A 15,615-nucleotide genomic window follows, 5' to 3' on the forward strand; every position below is an offset into this window, starting at 1 on the left:
TTTGGAGACGGAGTCTCACTATACAGCCCAGGCTGCTCTTGAATTCCTGGGCTCAAGCAATCCTCCCACTTCAGCCCCTTAAGTAGCTTCCTCCCAAGTAGCTACGGATGTGGATAAATTTCTAGAAAGATTCCACCAGAATATTTGTATGGTTACCCTGTGGGTAGGGGGACGGTGACGGGGACACATTTCCTTTCTAGACTTATCTGCTCAGAAGATTTTTTTTTGTTTTGGGGTTTGTTTTTGAGATGGAGTCTCCCTCTGTCACCCGGGCTGCAGTGCTGTGGCGGGATCTCAGCTCACTGCAACCTCCGCCTCCCGGCTTCAAGCAATTCTCGTGTCTCGGCCTCCTGAGTAGCTGGGATTCCAGGCACCTGCCACCACTGGTGGGGAGATGGGCTTCGTGGCCAGACTCCAGGACTCTGGGGGGTCAGAGACCAATAGCCGGGAGTACTGAGTGCAGCTCGGCTGTGGAGACCCCCACCCAGGCGGCGCTGAAGGCATTAAGAAGCACACACCAGACAGAACAGCAAAGTGGGACTATCCAGTGGGACCAGCAGCCTTCGGAGCTGGTCTCGGGCTGACAGCACCTCGGGCCGAGGGCCTCGAGCAGACGCTGACCCACGTGGTTAGTCTGTCTGAACAGGTGATGACTGTTAACAGCAGGTGTTCGGCGTCTTCTCGTAGAACCAGGATAAACGGGGTGGGCAGCGGTGCCTGCTTAGCACTGATCAAGGACAAACCAGAAAGCGTTCCCCACGGGGGAGCCCCGGGCAGGGCCACGTGGACCGTGCTTAAAGAATTGTTGTAACCGGTGTATGACAGACATACACTGTTCTGCTCCTTTAGAATGCCCCAAGCAGTTTTCCACTTGGGGGGCAACCAGGTTTCCCTTGCCATCGTTCTTCTTAGCAAACAATATATTTTATCATCACTCAGCATTTCTCAGCAGGGGAGGGCCTGGGTTTGGGGTGGGGGCAGAACAGAAGGGAACCCCGTCTCTGCTGAGCCCACTGTGCACCAGATCCTCCACCCCGCAGCCGAGAAGCGTCTTCCTCAGTCCTCACAACGGCCCGAGGAAATGGGCGCCATTTGCAGATGGGGAAGCAAGGCAAGATGAGCCTGTGAGCCTGGCTTTAGGCCCCACAGCGGGAGGCGCTGGGGCTGGGATTTGAACCAGGGCTGTGACCTTCAAACTCTCACGCCCAACCATACGAGACAGAGTTGTCTCGTATCTCTGTCTCTCCCTGTCCCTGACCCTTCTGTGTGTCTCTGTCTCTGCTCTCTGTGTATCTCTGTTGGGTGTCTCAAGATCTCTGACCCCTGTACATCTCAGTCCCCTCCTGGTATCTGTCCCCACCCCTGCTCTGCCCTCTCCCTCTCTCCCCAGGGCCCCCGCCCTGTCTGAGCTGCTGTGGTCCCAGCTCTGCCTCTGTCCCTGTGTCCGTTTCCAGGGTGTCCCTGAAGCATCAGCCCGTGAGGGCCAGTTTCTGTCTGCCCGTCCCCGGCGGTGGCCTAGTACTTGGAACCGTGCCTGGCAGATGGGAGATGCTCAGTAAATATTTCTCAAACGAATAAAGGAATGAATGAGCGAATGAATGAATGAACTCTCTGAAATAGACGAGATCAGCTTCGTTTCCCAAATGAGCCACGTGGGCTCCAGGTGGGAGCCCACAAGCCCAGAACTGCCGGCCTGTAAGGTGCCGGCGTGGGCTTGGTGCTGACCCCCTGGACTCTGCCCCCAGCTGAGCACCAGACGCCAGGACGTGCCCATCACTGCTCCTCCCCACCCTCGGAGCAGGGTGGCTCCCTCCGGCCTCTCCCCGCTGTCGGAGGCGTGGGTAGCAGCTGGGAGAACCGGCTGGGTGCTGCCCCTCCCCTTGGGCTGGGCACGGAGTAGGCACCTGGCGGGCTCCCTGAGTGGCAGACGCTGTCGCCGCGCACACCTGGCCCCTGCGCCACTGCTCCCTGCTCGTCTTCCCCTCCCCGCCCTCGCCCACCTGCCATGGACGGGCCGTCAGAGCCCCACATCCCCGGCTTGTGGGACACCTATGAAGAAGACATCTCGGAAATCAGGTGAGGCCCAGATCTGGGCGGGAGCCAGGAGATCCCAGGGAGGAGGTGGCTGTTTGAGGGAGCCAGGGGCTGTGGCAAGGGTGGTCTTCAGCCTCTCACAGCCTCGGGCCTGGCCCAGACTTGGCTGGTGGGGCTGGGCTGGACTGGACATCCACTGTGGGTACAGGTCCCTCTTGAGAAGGGAGCAAGGACTCGCCTGTGCTGAGTCACCAGCAGGGATGCCTGGGCTGTCCCTGTCCCCCTCCGGGCCTCAGTTTTTCTGTCTGTCAAAGGGGCTCATAAGCCCTGTGTCTTCCTGATAGAGGTGAGGATGAGAGCAGGCAGCTTGGTGCATAGCAGTTGCCCAGGAAACACAATGGCGTGTTGTACTCCATTGCTTCCCAGGACACCCCAGGCAAGCCCTGAGATAACGGGGGTGCTTGGGGGTGAAATGGGGGAGATTGGGATGCTGCTGAGACCCAGAGGGAGAAGCTGTGTCCTAGGGGGCTTGAGGCAGAAAGGGTGGGCTCCAGACTCTTCAGGCCTCCTAGGAGTGGTCAGGGAAGAGCAGGGCAGAACACTACCCACCCCCGTGAGCTCAGCGCGACTCTGCTGTTCCTGGGGATGAGTCAGACACTTTGACAGTACCCGCTTTCAGATGGGGAAACCGAGGCTGGGAGGGAAAGTGACATGACATCAGTTACACAGCTAGAAGCAAATCTGAACTCCGGTCGGTCTCACCCCTGAGTCTGTGGTTTCTCCGGCTCCTCACAGCCTTGGTGACGCCCCTTAGACCCCTCCTCGAGGCTCCATTTCTCAGGTGCGCGTGCAGAGACCCAGAGAGGGCAGGCAGCCTGCCCCAGATCACACAGCAAACTGCTGAGACAGTCTCCAACCCCTCGTATCTTGCGCTATTGCCAAGTGAGACCCTCCTGGCAGCCTGGGCCCCTCTGGCCACTGTGGGCTGTGAGGAAGGGGACAACATAAGCCTGTTCCCAGCCCAGTTCCCTCATGCCTTTCTTATTTTATTTTTTTTGAAATGGGGTTTTGCTCTTGTGGCCCAGGCTGGAGTGCAGTGGCTTCATCTCAGCTCACTGCAGCCTCTGCCTCCCGGATTCAAGCGATTCCCCACCCTCAGCCTCCTGAGTGTCTGCGATTACAGGAGCCTACCACCATGGCTGGCTGATTTTATTTTTGTATTTTTAGTAGAGACTGGGTCTCACCATGTTGGCCAGGCTGGTCTCGAACTCCTGGCCTCAGGTGATCCGCCCACCTCGGCCTCCTGAAGTGCTGAGATTACAGGTGTGAGCCGCCATGGCTTTCTCCTGTTTCAGGCCCTCTCCTCTCCTCCCTCAGCCAGAAGCCAGGGCCTGGAGAAGCCTTCCTGGTGCCTGGGACTCCAGAGGCAGGAGCAGTTCAACCCTGATTGCTGTGTGACCTAGACAAGCTTTCTAGTGTCTCTGGGCCTCCTGGGCTGACAGCGTTGCCAGGCTGGCCCAGTTCTGCTTGAGGGAGGTCCCAGGCCTTAGGAGTGCTGCAATTCTTCCCTCTGGAGATAAACAGATAAGCTCGCCTCCAGGGTTCCCGCCTCTGGGAAGGCCTCACCCCCACCCCATCAGGCACCTGGGAGCCTTTTTTTAATCTTTTAATCTCTTTTATCTCTGCTATGGCGCTGCTGGCTGGTCATAAAATGCCCTGAGTGACCTCGCTAAGGGGGTGACTTTGGTTCAGTCATTGGCCCTCTGCAAAGCTGTTTCGTCATCATGGCGGGGTGGGGGGGGTGAATAACCCTCTAGCCGTGAATGGCTGCAGCGCCTGGCGGGGGGTGCCCCTAGGACCTCAAGCTTCCAGATACTTCTGGAATCCCCTAGGCCTGGAGGCGTGCGTGTCCCCAGCCGGCCCGCTGGAGCATCCCCCTGGGGCCCTCTTGCTCCTGATGTCCCCTCCCAGGCCCCCTAAGATACACAACATCCCCCACCCTGAATTCAGCCACCCCCCAAATCCGCACCTCCTCCTGGGTCGCCCATCTCAGGGATTCCCCACCCCCCATCACTGGGTCAGATCCACAGGCCTGGTCCTGGCCCCCACCTTCCCCTCTGCTCGCTCCCAGCCGGTCCATCCCCAGGCCCCACCCCTGAGCCCCGACTCTGCCCCGCTCTTCCTCTCAGCTGCCACAGCCCCAGCTTAGGCCTCATTTCCCCCTAAGCCCCCGACACCCAGCCTCGCTGTCCCTCCTCCCAGCCATCCCGTGAATTCCTCAACACGCAGCCCTCACCCACCCCACCCTCCAACCTCCTCACCTGCATTCCACTACTCTACTTGGTGTTTTTTTTGAGACGGAGCCTGGCTCTGTCACCCAGGCTAGAGTGCAGTGGTGCAATCTCGGCTCACTGTAACCTCCGCTCCCTGGGTTCAGGTGTATTACCTCATCTAATCCTCACAGCCACCTGAGATTAACCCACTTTGACTACCTTCAGAGGTGAGGCCCAGAGAGGTTGAGCGACTCGCCTAGGGTCACACAGCTGCCAAGCAGGAAGTAGCCAGGATTTGAACTAGGGAAGCCTGACTCTATCACGCCCTGCACAGGGAATTTAAGGATGAGCAAGACTAAAAAGGAGTGAGATCCGGGAGGGAGACTGAACCCAGACAGGAGGTGAAGTGGGTGCTCTGCGGTTTAGCCTCCTGAGTAGCTGGGAGACACGTGTACCGCTGCACCCAGCTAATTTTTGTATTTTTAGTAGAGATGGTGTTTCGCCATGTTGGCCAGGCTGGTCTCAAACTCCTGACCTCAGGTGATCCTCCCACTTCGGCCTCCAGAGTGCTGGGATTACAGGTATGAGCCACGGCACCTGGCCCCTCTTTCTCTTTTTTTGGAGAGACAGGATCTCACTCTGTCACGTAGGCTGGTCTTGAAATCATGACCTCAAGCGATCCTCCCACTTGGCTTGTTAAAGTGCCGAGATTACAGGCGTGAGCCACTGGGCTTGACCTGTCTCATCTCCAAATGGATCTCTGGCCATCCCCAACTCAAACCCCTTCTGTGTGGCTTCCCCAGAACTCACAGCAATAGTCTTCAAAACCATTGTAAGGCACAGGTTTCCTTTGTCCAAGAGATCTTACTCCCAAGCAGAAATACATAACAAGCTGGGCGCGGTGGCTCACGCCTGTAATCCCAGCACTTTGGGAGGCCGAGGCAGGTGGATGACTTGAGGTCAGGAGTTCGAGATCAGCCCGGCCAACATGGTGAAACCCTGTCTCTACTAAAAATACAAAAATTAGCTGAGTGTGGTGATGCACGCCTGTAATCCCAGCTACTTGGGAGGCTGAGGCAGGAGATTCCCTTGAATCTGGGAGGTGGAGGTTGCAGTGAGCCGAGATGGCACCATTGCACTCCAGCCTGGGTGACAAAGCAGGACTCCCTCTCAAAAAAATAAATATAGAGTCGGGCGCGGTGGCGCGTGCCTGTAGTCCCAGCTACTCAGGAGGCTGAAGAGGGAGGATCACTTGAGCCCAGGAGTTCTGGGCTGTAGTGGGCTATGCCGATCGGGTGGCTGCACTAAGTTCAGCATCAATATGGTGACCTCCTGGGAGTGGGGGACCCAGGTTGCCTAAGGAGGGGTGAACCGGCCCAGGTCAGAAACAGAGCAGGTCAAAACTCCCGCGCTGATCAGTAGTGGGATCATGCCTGTGAATAGCCACTGCACCCCAGCCTGGGCAACATAGCGAGACCTGGGCTCCAAGGCCCCCTCTCCTCCCGTCTCGTTTGCTTCCAGCCCCTCCCACAGCTGCTCGTAGACCTACTGCAGCCGGGACCTCCCATGTTCGGGCCTTTGCACGCGCTGGCGCCGTGTCCTTTGCTGAGCTGACCTCTGCCCTCTCTCCTTCCTTCGCTAAACTTCTCAGGCTTTAAGATTCAACAGAGGCAATTCAGGATTTCTGGCTTGGGTGAGAGGGCGCAGTGGAGTTTGAGAGAATGCAGACAGACAGCCACCCCAGATCCCAGGTTCCTGATTACGCTAGTCTCTCTTCAAATCTGGCCCGTGGCACCAAAATATTGACTTGTTCATAGATAGCAAATTAATGCAGGAAATTTGTGAAAAGGATGTCAAGAATGAATGAATGGGCTGGGTGCGGTGGCTCACACCTGTAATCCCAGCATGTTGGGAGGCCGAGGTGGGTGGATCACCTGAGGTCGGGAGTTCGAGACCAGCCTGACCAACACGGAGAAACCCCGTCTCTGCTAAAAATACAAAGTTAGGGCAGCATGGTGGTGTGTGCCTGTCATCCCAGCTCCTCCGGAGGCTGAGGCAGGAGAATCGCTTGAACCCGGGAGGCGGAGGTTGTGGTGAGTCCAGATTGCGCCACTGCACTCCAGCCTGGGCAATAAGAGCAAAAGTCCATCTCAAAAAAAAAAAAGAATGAATGAATGAATGAATGAATGGAGGATCCATTAGGCAACCTCTGAGCTGGAGCTTCCAGAATGAGTCAGGGTTAGGAGACAGGGAGGAGGGGCAGGGCGTGCTGGGAGAGTTGGGGCACAGGGCCAGAGATGGCTTCAGGAGAGTAAGGGGCAGGTGAGTCAGAGGAAGGCCAGCCGCAGAGGAAATTCCCCGTGGCGGGCCCTCCTCCAACAGACCGAACTGCTAGGCAGTTCCTTCTTTAAGCACTCCCAGGGAGAGCGACTAAACTGTTGTTTTCAGAATACATGCATATGTGGTTAAAAAAAAAAAGTTATCCTAGGCCAGCCCTGGTGGCTCCTGTCCATAATTCCAGCACTTTGGGAGGCTGAGGTGGGAGGATCACTTGAGGCCAGGAGTTCAAGACCAGCCTGGACAACATAGCAAGACTCCTGTGTCTAAAAACATAAAAACCGAAAATTGACCAGAATTTTATTCAAGCTAGCAGCTCAAGGGAGGGGCAGATGCCACGGGGAGGAGCTCTGAGATATCAGCAAGATGCATTGCTCAGAATGTTCTAGTTTATGGGGTTCGTTATAAATTATGCTTTAGAAATTAATATGTGAAGCTGGTTGCAGTGGCTCATGCCTGTAATCCAGCATTTTGGGAGGCCGAGGTGGGCAGATCCCTTGAGGTCAGGAGTTCAAGACCAACCTGGCCAACATGGTGAAACCTCTTCTCTACTAAAACTACAAAAATTAGCTGGGCGTGGTGGCGCACACCTGTAATTCCAGCTACTCCAGAGGCTGAGGCAGGAGAATCGCTTGAACCCAGGAGGTAGAGGTTGCAGTGAGCTGAGATTGCACCACTGCACACCAGCTTGGGTGACAAGATTGAAACTCCATCTCAAAAAAAAAAAAATTTAATATGTGACCAGGCCAAGGTGGCTCACGCCTGTAATCCCAGCACTGTGGGAGGCCGAGGCAGGCAGATCACAAGGTCAGGAGTTCAAGACCAGCCTGGCCGCCATGGCGAAACCCTGTCTCTACTAAAAACACAAAAATTAGCTGAGTATGGTGGTGGGCACCTGTAATCCCAGCTACTTGGGAGGCCGAGGCAGGAGAATTGCTTAAATCAGGATCCAGGAGGTGGAGGTTGCAATGAGCCAAGATTGTGCCACTGCACTCCAGCCTGGGCTGCAAAGGGAGACGCCATCTCAAAAAAGAAAAAAAGAGAAAGAAATGTAAGATGTGTTCCATGTGGCCTTGTATGGACAAAGGACTAAAAAGATAATACAGGTTAAATTAAAATCGTAAGAGAAAATTTTTTTTTTTTTTTTTTTTTTTGAGACGGAGTTTCACTCATGTTACCCAGGCTGGAGTGCAATGGCACGATCTCGGCTCACTGCACCCTCCGCCTCCTGGGTTCAGGCAGTTCTCCTGCCTCAGCCTCCTGAGTAGCTGGGATTACAGGCACGCGCCACCATGCCCAGCTAATTTTTTGTATTTTTAGTAGAGACGGGGTTTCGCCATGTTGACCAGGATTGTCTCGATCTCTTGACCTCGTGATCCACCCGCCTCGGCCTCCCAAAGTGCCGGGATTGCAGGCTTGAGCCACCGCGCCCGGCGAGAAAAATATTAGGCCCGGGCAGTGGGCAGGATGCTATAATTCCTGCAACGTCCTTGAAGTTGTTCTCTACCCAGTGAGTGCTGTCTGTATTATTTCGTCTAATCCTCACAGCCATCTGAGATTAACCCACTTTACTGCCATCCGGTGTAAGAGGTGAGGCCCAGAGAGGTTGAGTGACATGCCCAGGATCACACAGCTGCCAAGCAGGGCATCGCCAGGATTCGAACCAGGGAAGCCTGACCCTATCATGCCCTGGATGGGGAACTTAGGGATGAGTGAGACCAGGAAAGAGCAAGCTCCAGGAGGGAGACTCAGCCCAGGGAGGAGGCGTAGCAGCGGCTCTGCAGTTCCAGGCATTTCTTTGCATTCCCGGCATGCTGGGCTGCGCAAAGTGTCAAGGCCAGAGAAGCCACGTGGGCCTTTGGACCTGGGGTGCCCCGGGAGGCTAAGGAGAGCTGCGATGGCCGCTCCTCCCCTCGCTCTGATCTGGGGAGTCCCTAGTGCTGCACCTTCTGATCTCTGCCTCTTATTGGCGAGGAGGCGCCAGCTCTGCTTTTACAACCCCGGCCCCCCCTGCCTGCCCCGCCTGAGCCACTTGAAGGATTTTATGGCCAAAGTCTTGCCAGTCACGAAGCTGCTTTTTCTGAGACTGGGGCTGATCGAGAGGTTTCAAACAATTGAATAATAAGGCGGCCGGCCAGGCACGGTGGCTCACGCCTGTAATCCCAGCACTTGGGGAGGCCAAGGAGCGTGGATCACATGAGGTCGGGAGTTTGAGACCAGTGTGACCAACATGGAGAAACCCTGTCTCTACTAAAAATACAAAATTAGCCTGGCTTGGTGGCGCATGCCTGTGATCCCAGCTACTGGGGAGGCTGAGGCAGGAGAATAGCTTGAACCCGGGAGGCAGAGGTTGTGGTGAGCCAAGATCATACTATTGCACTCCAGCCTGGGCAACAAGGGTGAAACTCTGTCTCAAAAAATAAATAAAAGCCCACAGGCAGGCAGTCCTTGGTTTGAATACCAACCCCCCCCACCCCTTGCTCAGGGGCTGGGAGCCTCATGGTTGACAGGACTGACCTTGACGCTGAGCATCTGTGCAACAGGCGATGACAGGGAAGCATCTGACCCTGGCTTGCTGCTGAGTCAGGGATTTCTCTTTCCTCCTTCCCCAGTTCCTGGGTCCCCTGCTGAGCCAGAAACTCCTGTGCTAGGAAGGAGGGAATGGGTGAGGGATGGTAAGAATAAGGAGCTTCCTGGCCAGGCGCAGTGGCTCACACCTGCAATCCCAGCACTTTGGGAGGCCGAGGTGGGTGATCACCTGAGGGCAGGAGTTTGAGACCAGCCTGGCCAACATGATGAAACCCCATCTCTACTAAAAATACAAAAATTAGCAGGGGCTTGGTGGTGGGCGCCTGTAATCCCAGCTACTTGGGAGGCTGCAGCAGGAGAATCACTTAAGCCTGGGAGGTGGAGGTTGCAGTGAGCCGAGACTGTTCCACTGTACTCCCTCCTGGGCAACAGAGCGAGACTCCGTATTAAAAAAAAAAAAAAAAGAATGACGATCTTCCTGAGTATCTGTCATTAGCCAGGCCCTGTGCTGAGGCTGGTGTGTGGATGAGCTCATTCAGTCTTCACAACAGCCCTGCGCAGGCCCAGGAATACAATGCCCATTTTACAGATGGGAAAACTGAGGCCCCACCCACAACCCTCATGCCAGAGAAAGGAATGAGACAGTGGCTTGAAACTGCAGTCAGAGGCTGCCCCTCGGTGGCCATTTCTTCTCTGGGGGGACTCATCACCCCTGTGGTTTCCATGACTCTGGTCACCTTCCGTAGATAGACGCTGTGAGCTCATAGGAACATCTTTTCCATGTATTTCCAAAAAACATAAAAGGAACAGGTGAAATTAATTTTAATTACATATCTGCTATATCTGAAATGTTATCATTTCCACATATAGTCAATTTAAAAAATTGTCAGCGAGGCTGAGCACGGTGGCTCACATTTGTAATACCAACAGTTTGGGAGGCCGAGGTGGGTGGATTGCTTGAGGTTAGGAGTTCAAGACCAGCCTAGGCAACAGGGTGAAACCCTGTCTCTACTAAAAATACACAACTTAGACAGGCTTATTGATGGGCACCTGTAATTCCTCCTACTCGGGAGGCTGAGGCAGGAGAATCGCTTGCATCTGGAGGCAGAGTTTGCAGTGAGCCAAGATTGTGCCACTAAACTCCAGCCTGAGCAACAAGAGTGAAACCCCGTCTCTAAATAAGTAAACAAACAAAATAAGCTGGTTGTGGTGCATGACTATAATCCCAGCTACTCGGGAGGCTGAGGCAGGAGAATTGCTTAAACCCAGGAGGTGGAGGCTGCGGTGAGCTGAGATGGCGGCCCTGCACTCCATCTAAAACAAGAAATTAGCCAGGTGTGGTGGTGGGTGCCTGTGATCCCAGCTACTGGGGAGCCTGAGGCAGGAGGATCATTTGAACCCGGGAGGCGGAGGTTGGCTGAGATCACACCGTTGCATTCCAGCCTGAGTGCAGCTGAGGAGGCAGAGCAAAACCTGGTGTCAACAATAAAAAAATAAAATAACAAAATGATTGAATAAGTAATGAAGATAAGTTTGGAAGGGGGAGAGAGAGGAGGCATTTGAGAGAAGGGAGGGGAGAAAAAGTGGAGAGCCCCAGGCGAAAGGCATCGCGAAGCCTGCGGTTCCATGGTGTGGTGGAGCATGTGGCATGCAGGGAACAAGCTGAACGGGACAGTGAGGACAGAACGACACTTGGAGGGGCAGGGCCTGCGGTGAGACTGCGGGCTTCAAGGGACAGAGCCGGCGACCTCGAACCTAAGGTGTCTTCCCATCAGGCAGATGTGGGTGAAACACTGCAGGCCAGAGCCCCACTCTCCTCTTCTCCAAAATGGGCCTTGGCTGGACGCGGTGTCTCACACCTGTAATCCCAGCACTTTGGGAGGCTAAGGCAGGTGAATCACTTGAGGTCGGGAGTTTGAGACCAGCCTGGTTAACATGGGGAAACCCCATCTCTACTAAAAATATAAAAATTAGCCAGGCACAGTGGCTCATGCCTGTGATCCAGGGACTTTGGGAGGCCAAGGAGGGAGGATCACTTGAGGTCAGGAGTTTGGAATTAGCCTAGTCAACATGGTGAAACCCCATCTTTACTAAAAATACAAAAATTAGGCTGGCCAAGGTGGCTCATGCCTGTAGTCCCAGCACTTTGGGAGGCTGAGGCGGGAGGATCACCTGGGGTCAGGAGTTCGAGACCAGCCTGGCCAACATAGTGAAACCCGTTTCTACTAAAAATACAAAAAATTGGCTGGGCGTGGTGGCGCATGCCTGTATTCTCAGCTACTTGGGAGGTTGAGGTAGGAGAATTGCTTGAACTCAAGAGGCAGAGGTTGCAGTGAGCTGAGATTGTACCACTGCACTCCAGCCTGGGCAACAAGAGTTAAACACTATCTCAAAAAATAAAAAGATAAAAAATTAAAAAATAAAAAGTCATAGTAATGTTTATATAGCTTTTGTTATTATCTATTATTTTTTATTTCTAGATCATAGTTGTACCTGTTCTGAGGATATACACAATATTTATGTACACTTTATTTATTTATTTATTTATTTTTTGAGACGGAGTTTCACTCTTGTTACCCAGGCTGGAGTGCAATGGCGCGATCTCGGCTCACCGCAACCTCCGCCTCCTGGGTTCAGGCAATTCTTCTGCCTCAGCCTCCTGAGTAGCTGGGATTACAGGCACGCGCCACCATGCCCAGCTAATTTTTGTATTTTTAGTAGAGACGGGGTTTCGCCATGTTGACCAGGATGGTCTCGATCTCTTGACCTCGTGATCCACCCTCCTCGGCCTCCCAAAGTGCTGGGATTACAGGCGTGAGCCACCGCGCCCGGCCTCACTTTATTTTTTTGAGGCAGAGTCTCACTTCTTCACCCAGGCCAGAGTGCAGTGGTGTGATCTGAGCTCAATGCAACTTCCGCCTCCCAGGTTCAAGCAATTCTCAGCCTCTCGAGCAGCTGGGATTACAGGCATGCACCACCATGCCTGGCTAATTTTTGTATTTTTAAGTAGAGATGGGGTTTCACCATGATGGCAAGGCTGGTCTTGAACTCCCAGGTTCAAGTGATCCACCCACCTCGGCCTCCCAAAATGCTGGGATTAGAGGTGTGAACCACCATTCCCAGCCAATATTTATATAGTTTTAAAATGTGCAAGAATTGGCAAGAAAAAAAAAAGTTAAAGGGGATCGTTCCCTATCAGATCTTTTTTTTTTTTAAATATAAAATGTTATTAAAATAGATTATTTGTACAGACAGGGTCTCACTCTGTTATGCAGGCTGGTTTTGAACTCCTGGGCTCAAGTGATTCTCCCGCCTCGGCTTCCCAACGTGGTAGGATTACAGGCGAGGGCCACGGCACCTGGCCCCCTATCAGATCTTAAAACCTACTTTACAGCTACTACGAGGCAAATCATCTGATACCCACTCTGTGACCTAGCAATTCTGTTCCTAGTTATTTGCCCGAGAGAAATGAGGATGCAGGTTCCCACAAAGACAGGAACAGCTGTGGCAGCTTTGGGAGTAATAGGCTGACCTGGAAACCACCCAGGTGTCCATTAGCAGAGGCTGGATCAACACATTGTGATTTATTTATGCAGTGGAATTCTACTCGGCCGCAAACGGGAACAAGCCCTAATGTACACACAGACACGGAAAATGTCAGAAACGTTATGCTGAGCAAAGAAAGCCAGACACCAAAGAGCCTCTTCTATAAGATGACAGTTCCAAAATGTGCAAGACAGGGCTTACTCAGTCTGTGCAGTGGAGGGTGCGGGGGGTGGCATCTGGGGACAGGGCAGGGACTGATTGAGACAAGAGCCGGACGCCATGGCTCACGCTTGTAATCCCAGCACTTTGGGAGACCAAAGTGGGTGGATCCCTTGAGGCCACAAGTTCAAGACCAGCCTGGCTAATATGGCAAAACCCCATCTCTACTAAAAATACAAAAAGTAGCCGGGCATGATGGCGCATGCCTGTAATCCCAGCTACTCTGGAGGCTGAGGCAGGAGAATCACTTGAACACGGGAGGCAGAGGTTGCAGTGAGCCAAGATGGTGCCATTGCACTCCAGCCGGGGCAACAGAGACTTCATCTCTCTCTCACACACACACACACACACACACACACACGCAGACACCAGATGTAAGGAAACTAACTATCTGTTCTGTATCTTAATGGGGGGGTTGGGTAGCACAGGGTATGTGTGTCAAAACTCACTTGCGATATGTGCCTTCCTCCAAAGGAAAATAATTTTATTTATTTATTTACTGAGACGGAGTCTAGCTCTGTCACCCAGGCTGGAGTGCAGTGGCACAATCTCCGCTCACTGCAACCTCCGCCTCCCAGGTTCAAGCAATTCTCCTGCCTCAGCCTCCCAAGTAGCTGGTAATATGGGCACCTGCCACCATGCCCAGCTAATTTTCGTATTTTTAGTAGAGACAGGGTTTCACTATGTTGGCCAGGCTGGTCTCGAACTCCTGACCTCGTGATCCACCCGCCTCGGCCTCCCAAAGTGCTGGGATTACAGGCATGAACCACCGTGCCTGGTCAATTTTTTCAATTTTTTATCTTTTCAGAGACAGAGTCTTGGCTGGGAGCGGCGGCTCATGCCCTTAATCAGGATCACCCGAGGCCAGGAGTTTGAGACCAGCCTGGCCAACATCTTGAAATCCCGTCTTTACTAAAAAAACAAAAATTAGTGGGGCATGGTAGTGAGCACCTGTAATCCCAGCTACTTGGGAGAGTGAGGCAGGAGAGTCAATTGAACCCAGGAGGTGGAGGTTGCAGTGAGCCGAGATGGCAAGGTGCAGTGGCCTCATCACACATCACTGCAGTTTAGAACTCCTGGGCTCAAGCAGTCCTCCCACCTCAGCTCCCAGAGTGCTGGGATTACAGATGTGAGCCACTGCACAAGGCCTGCTTTTCTACATAACTAAGAGACGACTTTCCATCTGCCTCCACCCTTACCCTTCTGTTCTTCGTGATATCTCAGACATCTTGCCAAATAAGTGCCACCTCCTCCTCCCAACCTTTTGTTATGAAATTTTTTGAAACTTACAAGAACATTGGAAGGATTACCCCATGAATCCCCTATTCTCACCACTGCTAAAATTTGGGGTTTTCCAAGTTTTAAATTTTTTTTTAACAGTGTCAGTCTCAGGAGACACTACGATTTTATTACATAGTACTTGTGTTGTCACAGGTCTTTGCATCCCTCTAGCCATCTATCAATCCTTCTGGTTTTTTATTTTTATTTTTTGAGACAGAGTTTTGCTCTTGTCGCCCAGGCTGGAGTGCAGCAGCGCGATGTTGGCTGGCTGCAACCTCCGCCTCCCGAGTTCGAGCGATTCTCCTGCCTCAGCCTCCTGAGTAGCTGGAATTACAGGTGCCCACCACCACACCCAGCTAATTTTTTGTATTTTTAGTAGAGGCAGGTTTCATCATGTTGGCCAAGCTGGTCTCAAACTCCTGACCTCAGGTCACCTGCCTGCCTCAGCCTCCCAGAGTGCAGGGATTACAGGCATGCGCCACCTTGCCCGGGCCAATTTTTGTTTTTTTAGTAGAGACAGGGTTTCACCATGTTAGACCGGCTGGTCTCCAGCTCACGACCTCAGGTGATCTGCCCGCCTAGGCCTCCCAAAGTGCTGGGATTACAGGTGTGAGTCAGGACGCCTGGCCTAATCCTTAAATTTGTCACCTTTCAAAGTAAATTGCAGACATCTGAATGTTTCGCCCTAAACATTCCAGGCTGGATATTATTAACTACTTCAATGTTTGTTCATGGCGTGTGTGTGTGTGTGTGTGTGTGTGAGAGAGAGAGAGAATCTCGCTCTGTCACCCAGGCTGCAGTGCAGTAGGTGGATCTTGACTCCCTTCACTCTCTACCTCCCAGGTTCAAACGATTCTCCTGCCCTAGCTGCCGGAGTAGCTGGGATTACAGGCCTGGCCGCCAGGCTCGGCTCAGCTTTGTATTTTTAGTAGAGATGGAGTTTCGCCATGTTGGCCAGGCTGGTCTTGAACTCCTGTCCTCAGGTGACCTGCCTGCCTCAGCCTCCCAAAGTGCTGGGATTACATGAGCCACTGCACCTGGCCAATGTGTTTCTTTTTTTTTTAATGGAAGTTTACCTACAGTAAACCACACAAATCTCAAGTGTGCTTATTTAATTTTTGTTTTCTTTTGAGATAGGATCGTGCCCTGTTGGCGGGCAGGAGTACAGGGGTGCAATCACTGCAGCCTCGACCTCCCCCGCTCAGGCAGTCCTTCTGCCTCAGCCTCCTAAGTAGCTGAGACAACAGACATGCGCCACCACACCCAGCTAATTTATTGACTGATTGGTTTTTTGATGGAGTCTCACTGTGTTACCCAGGCTGGTCTGTCACCCAGGTCATTACCCAGGCTTTGCGATGATGTGGTCTCGGCTCACTGCAAACTCCTCCTGGGCTCA

The 15,615-nt window shown here is 53.2% G+C and overlaps 1 protein-coding gene across 1 annotated transcript in view; it reads left to right on the plus strand.

Moving 5' to 3' along the window:
- The first annotated feature begins 1,828 nt into the window (after nt 1-1,828).
- Nucleotides 1,829-15,615, plus strand: part of SULT2B1 (sulfotransferase family 2B member 1) — a 47,476-nt gene continuing 33,689 nt past the window's right edge. Inside the window, exon 1 of the mRNA XM_037728513.1 lies at nt 1,829-2,076. Coding sequence (XP_037584441.1) covers nt 2,006-2,076 — 71 coding nt within the window. The 5' untranslated portion in view covers nt 1,829-2,005. The remainder of the gene's footprint in view (nt 2,077-15,615) is intronic.

This window comes from Cebus imitator, unplaced genomic scaffold (assembly GCF_001604975.1).
Source record: "Cebus imitator isolate Cc_AM_T3 unplaced genomic scaffold, Cebus_imitator-1.0 Scaffold266, whole genome shotgun sequence".
Taxonomy (NCBI): Eukaryota; Metazoa; Chordata; class Mammalia; order Primates; family Cebidae; genus Cebus; species Cebus imitator.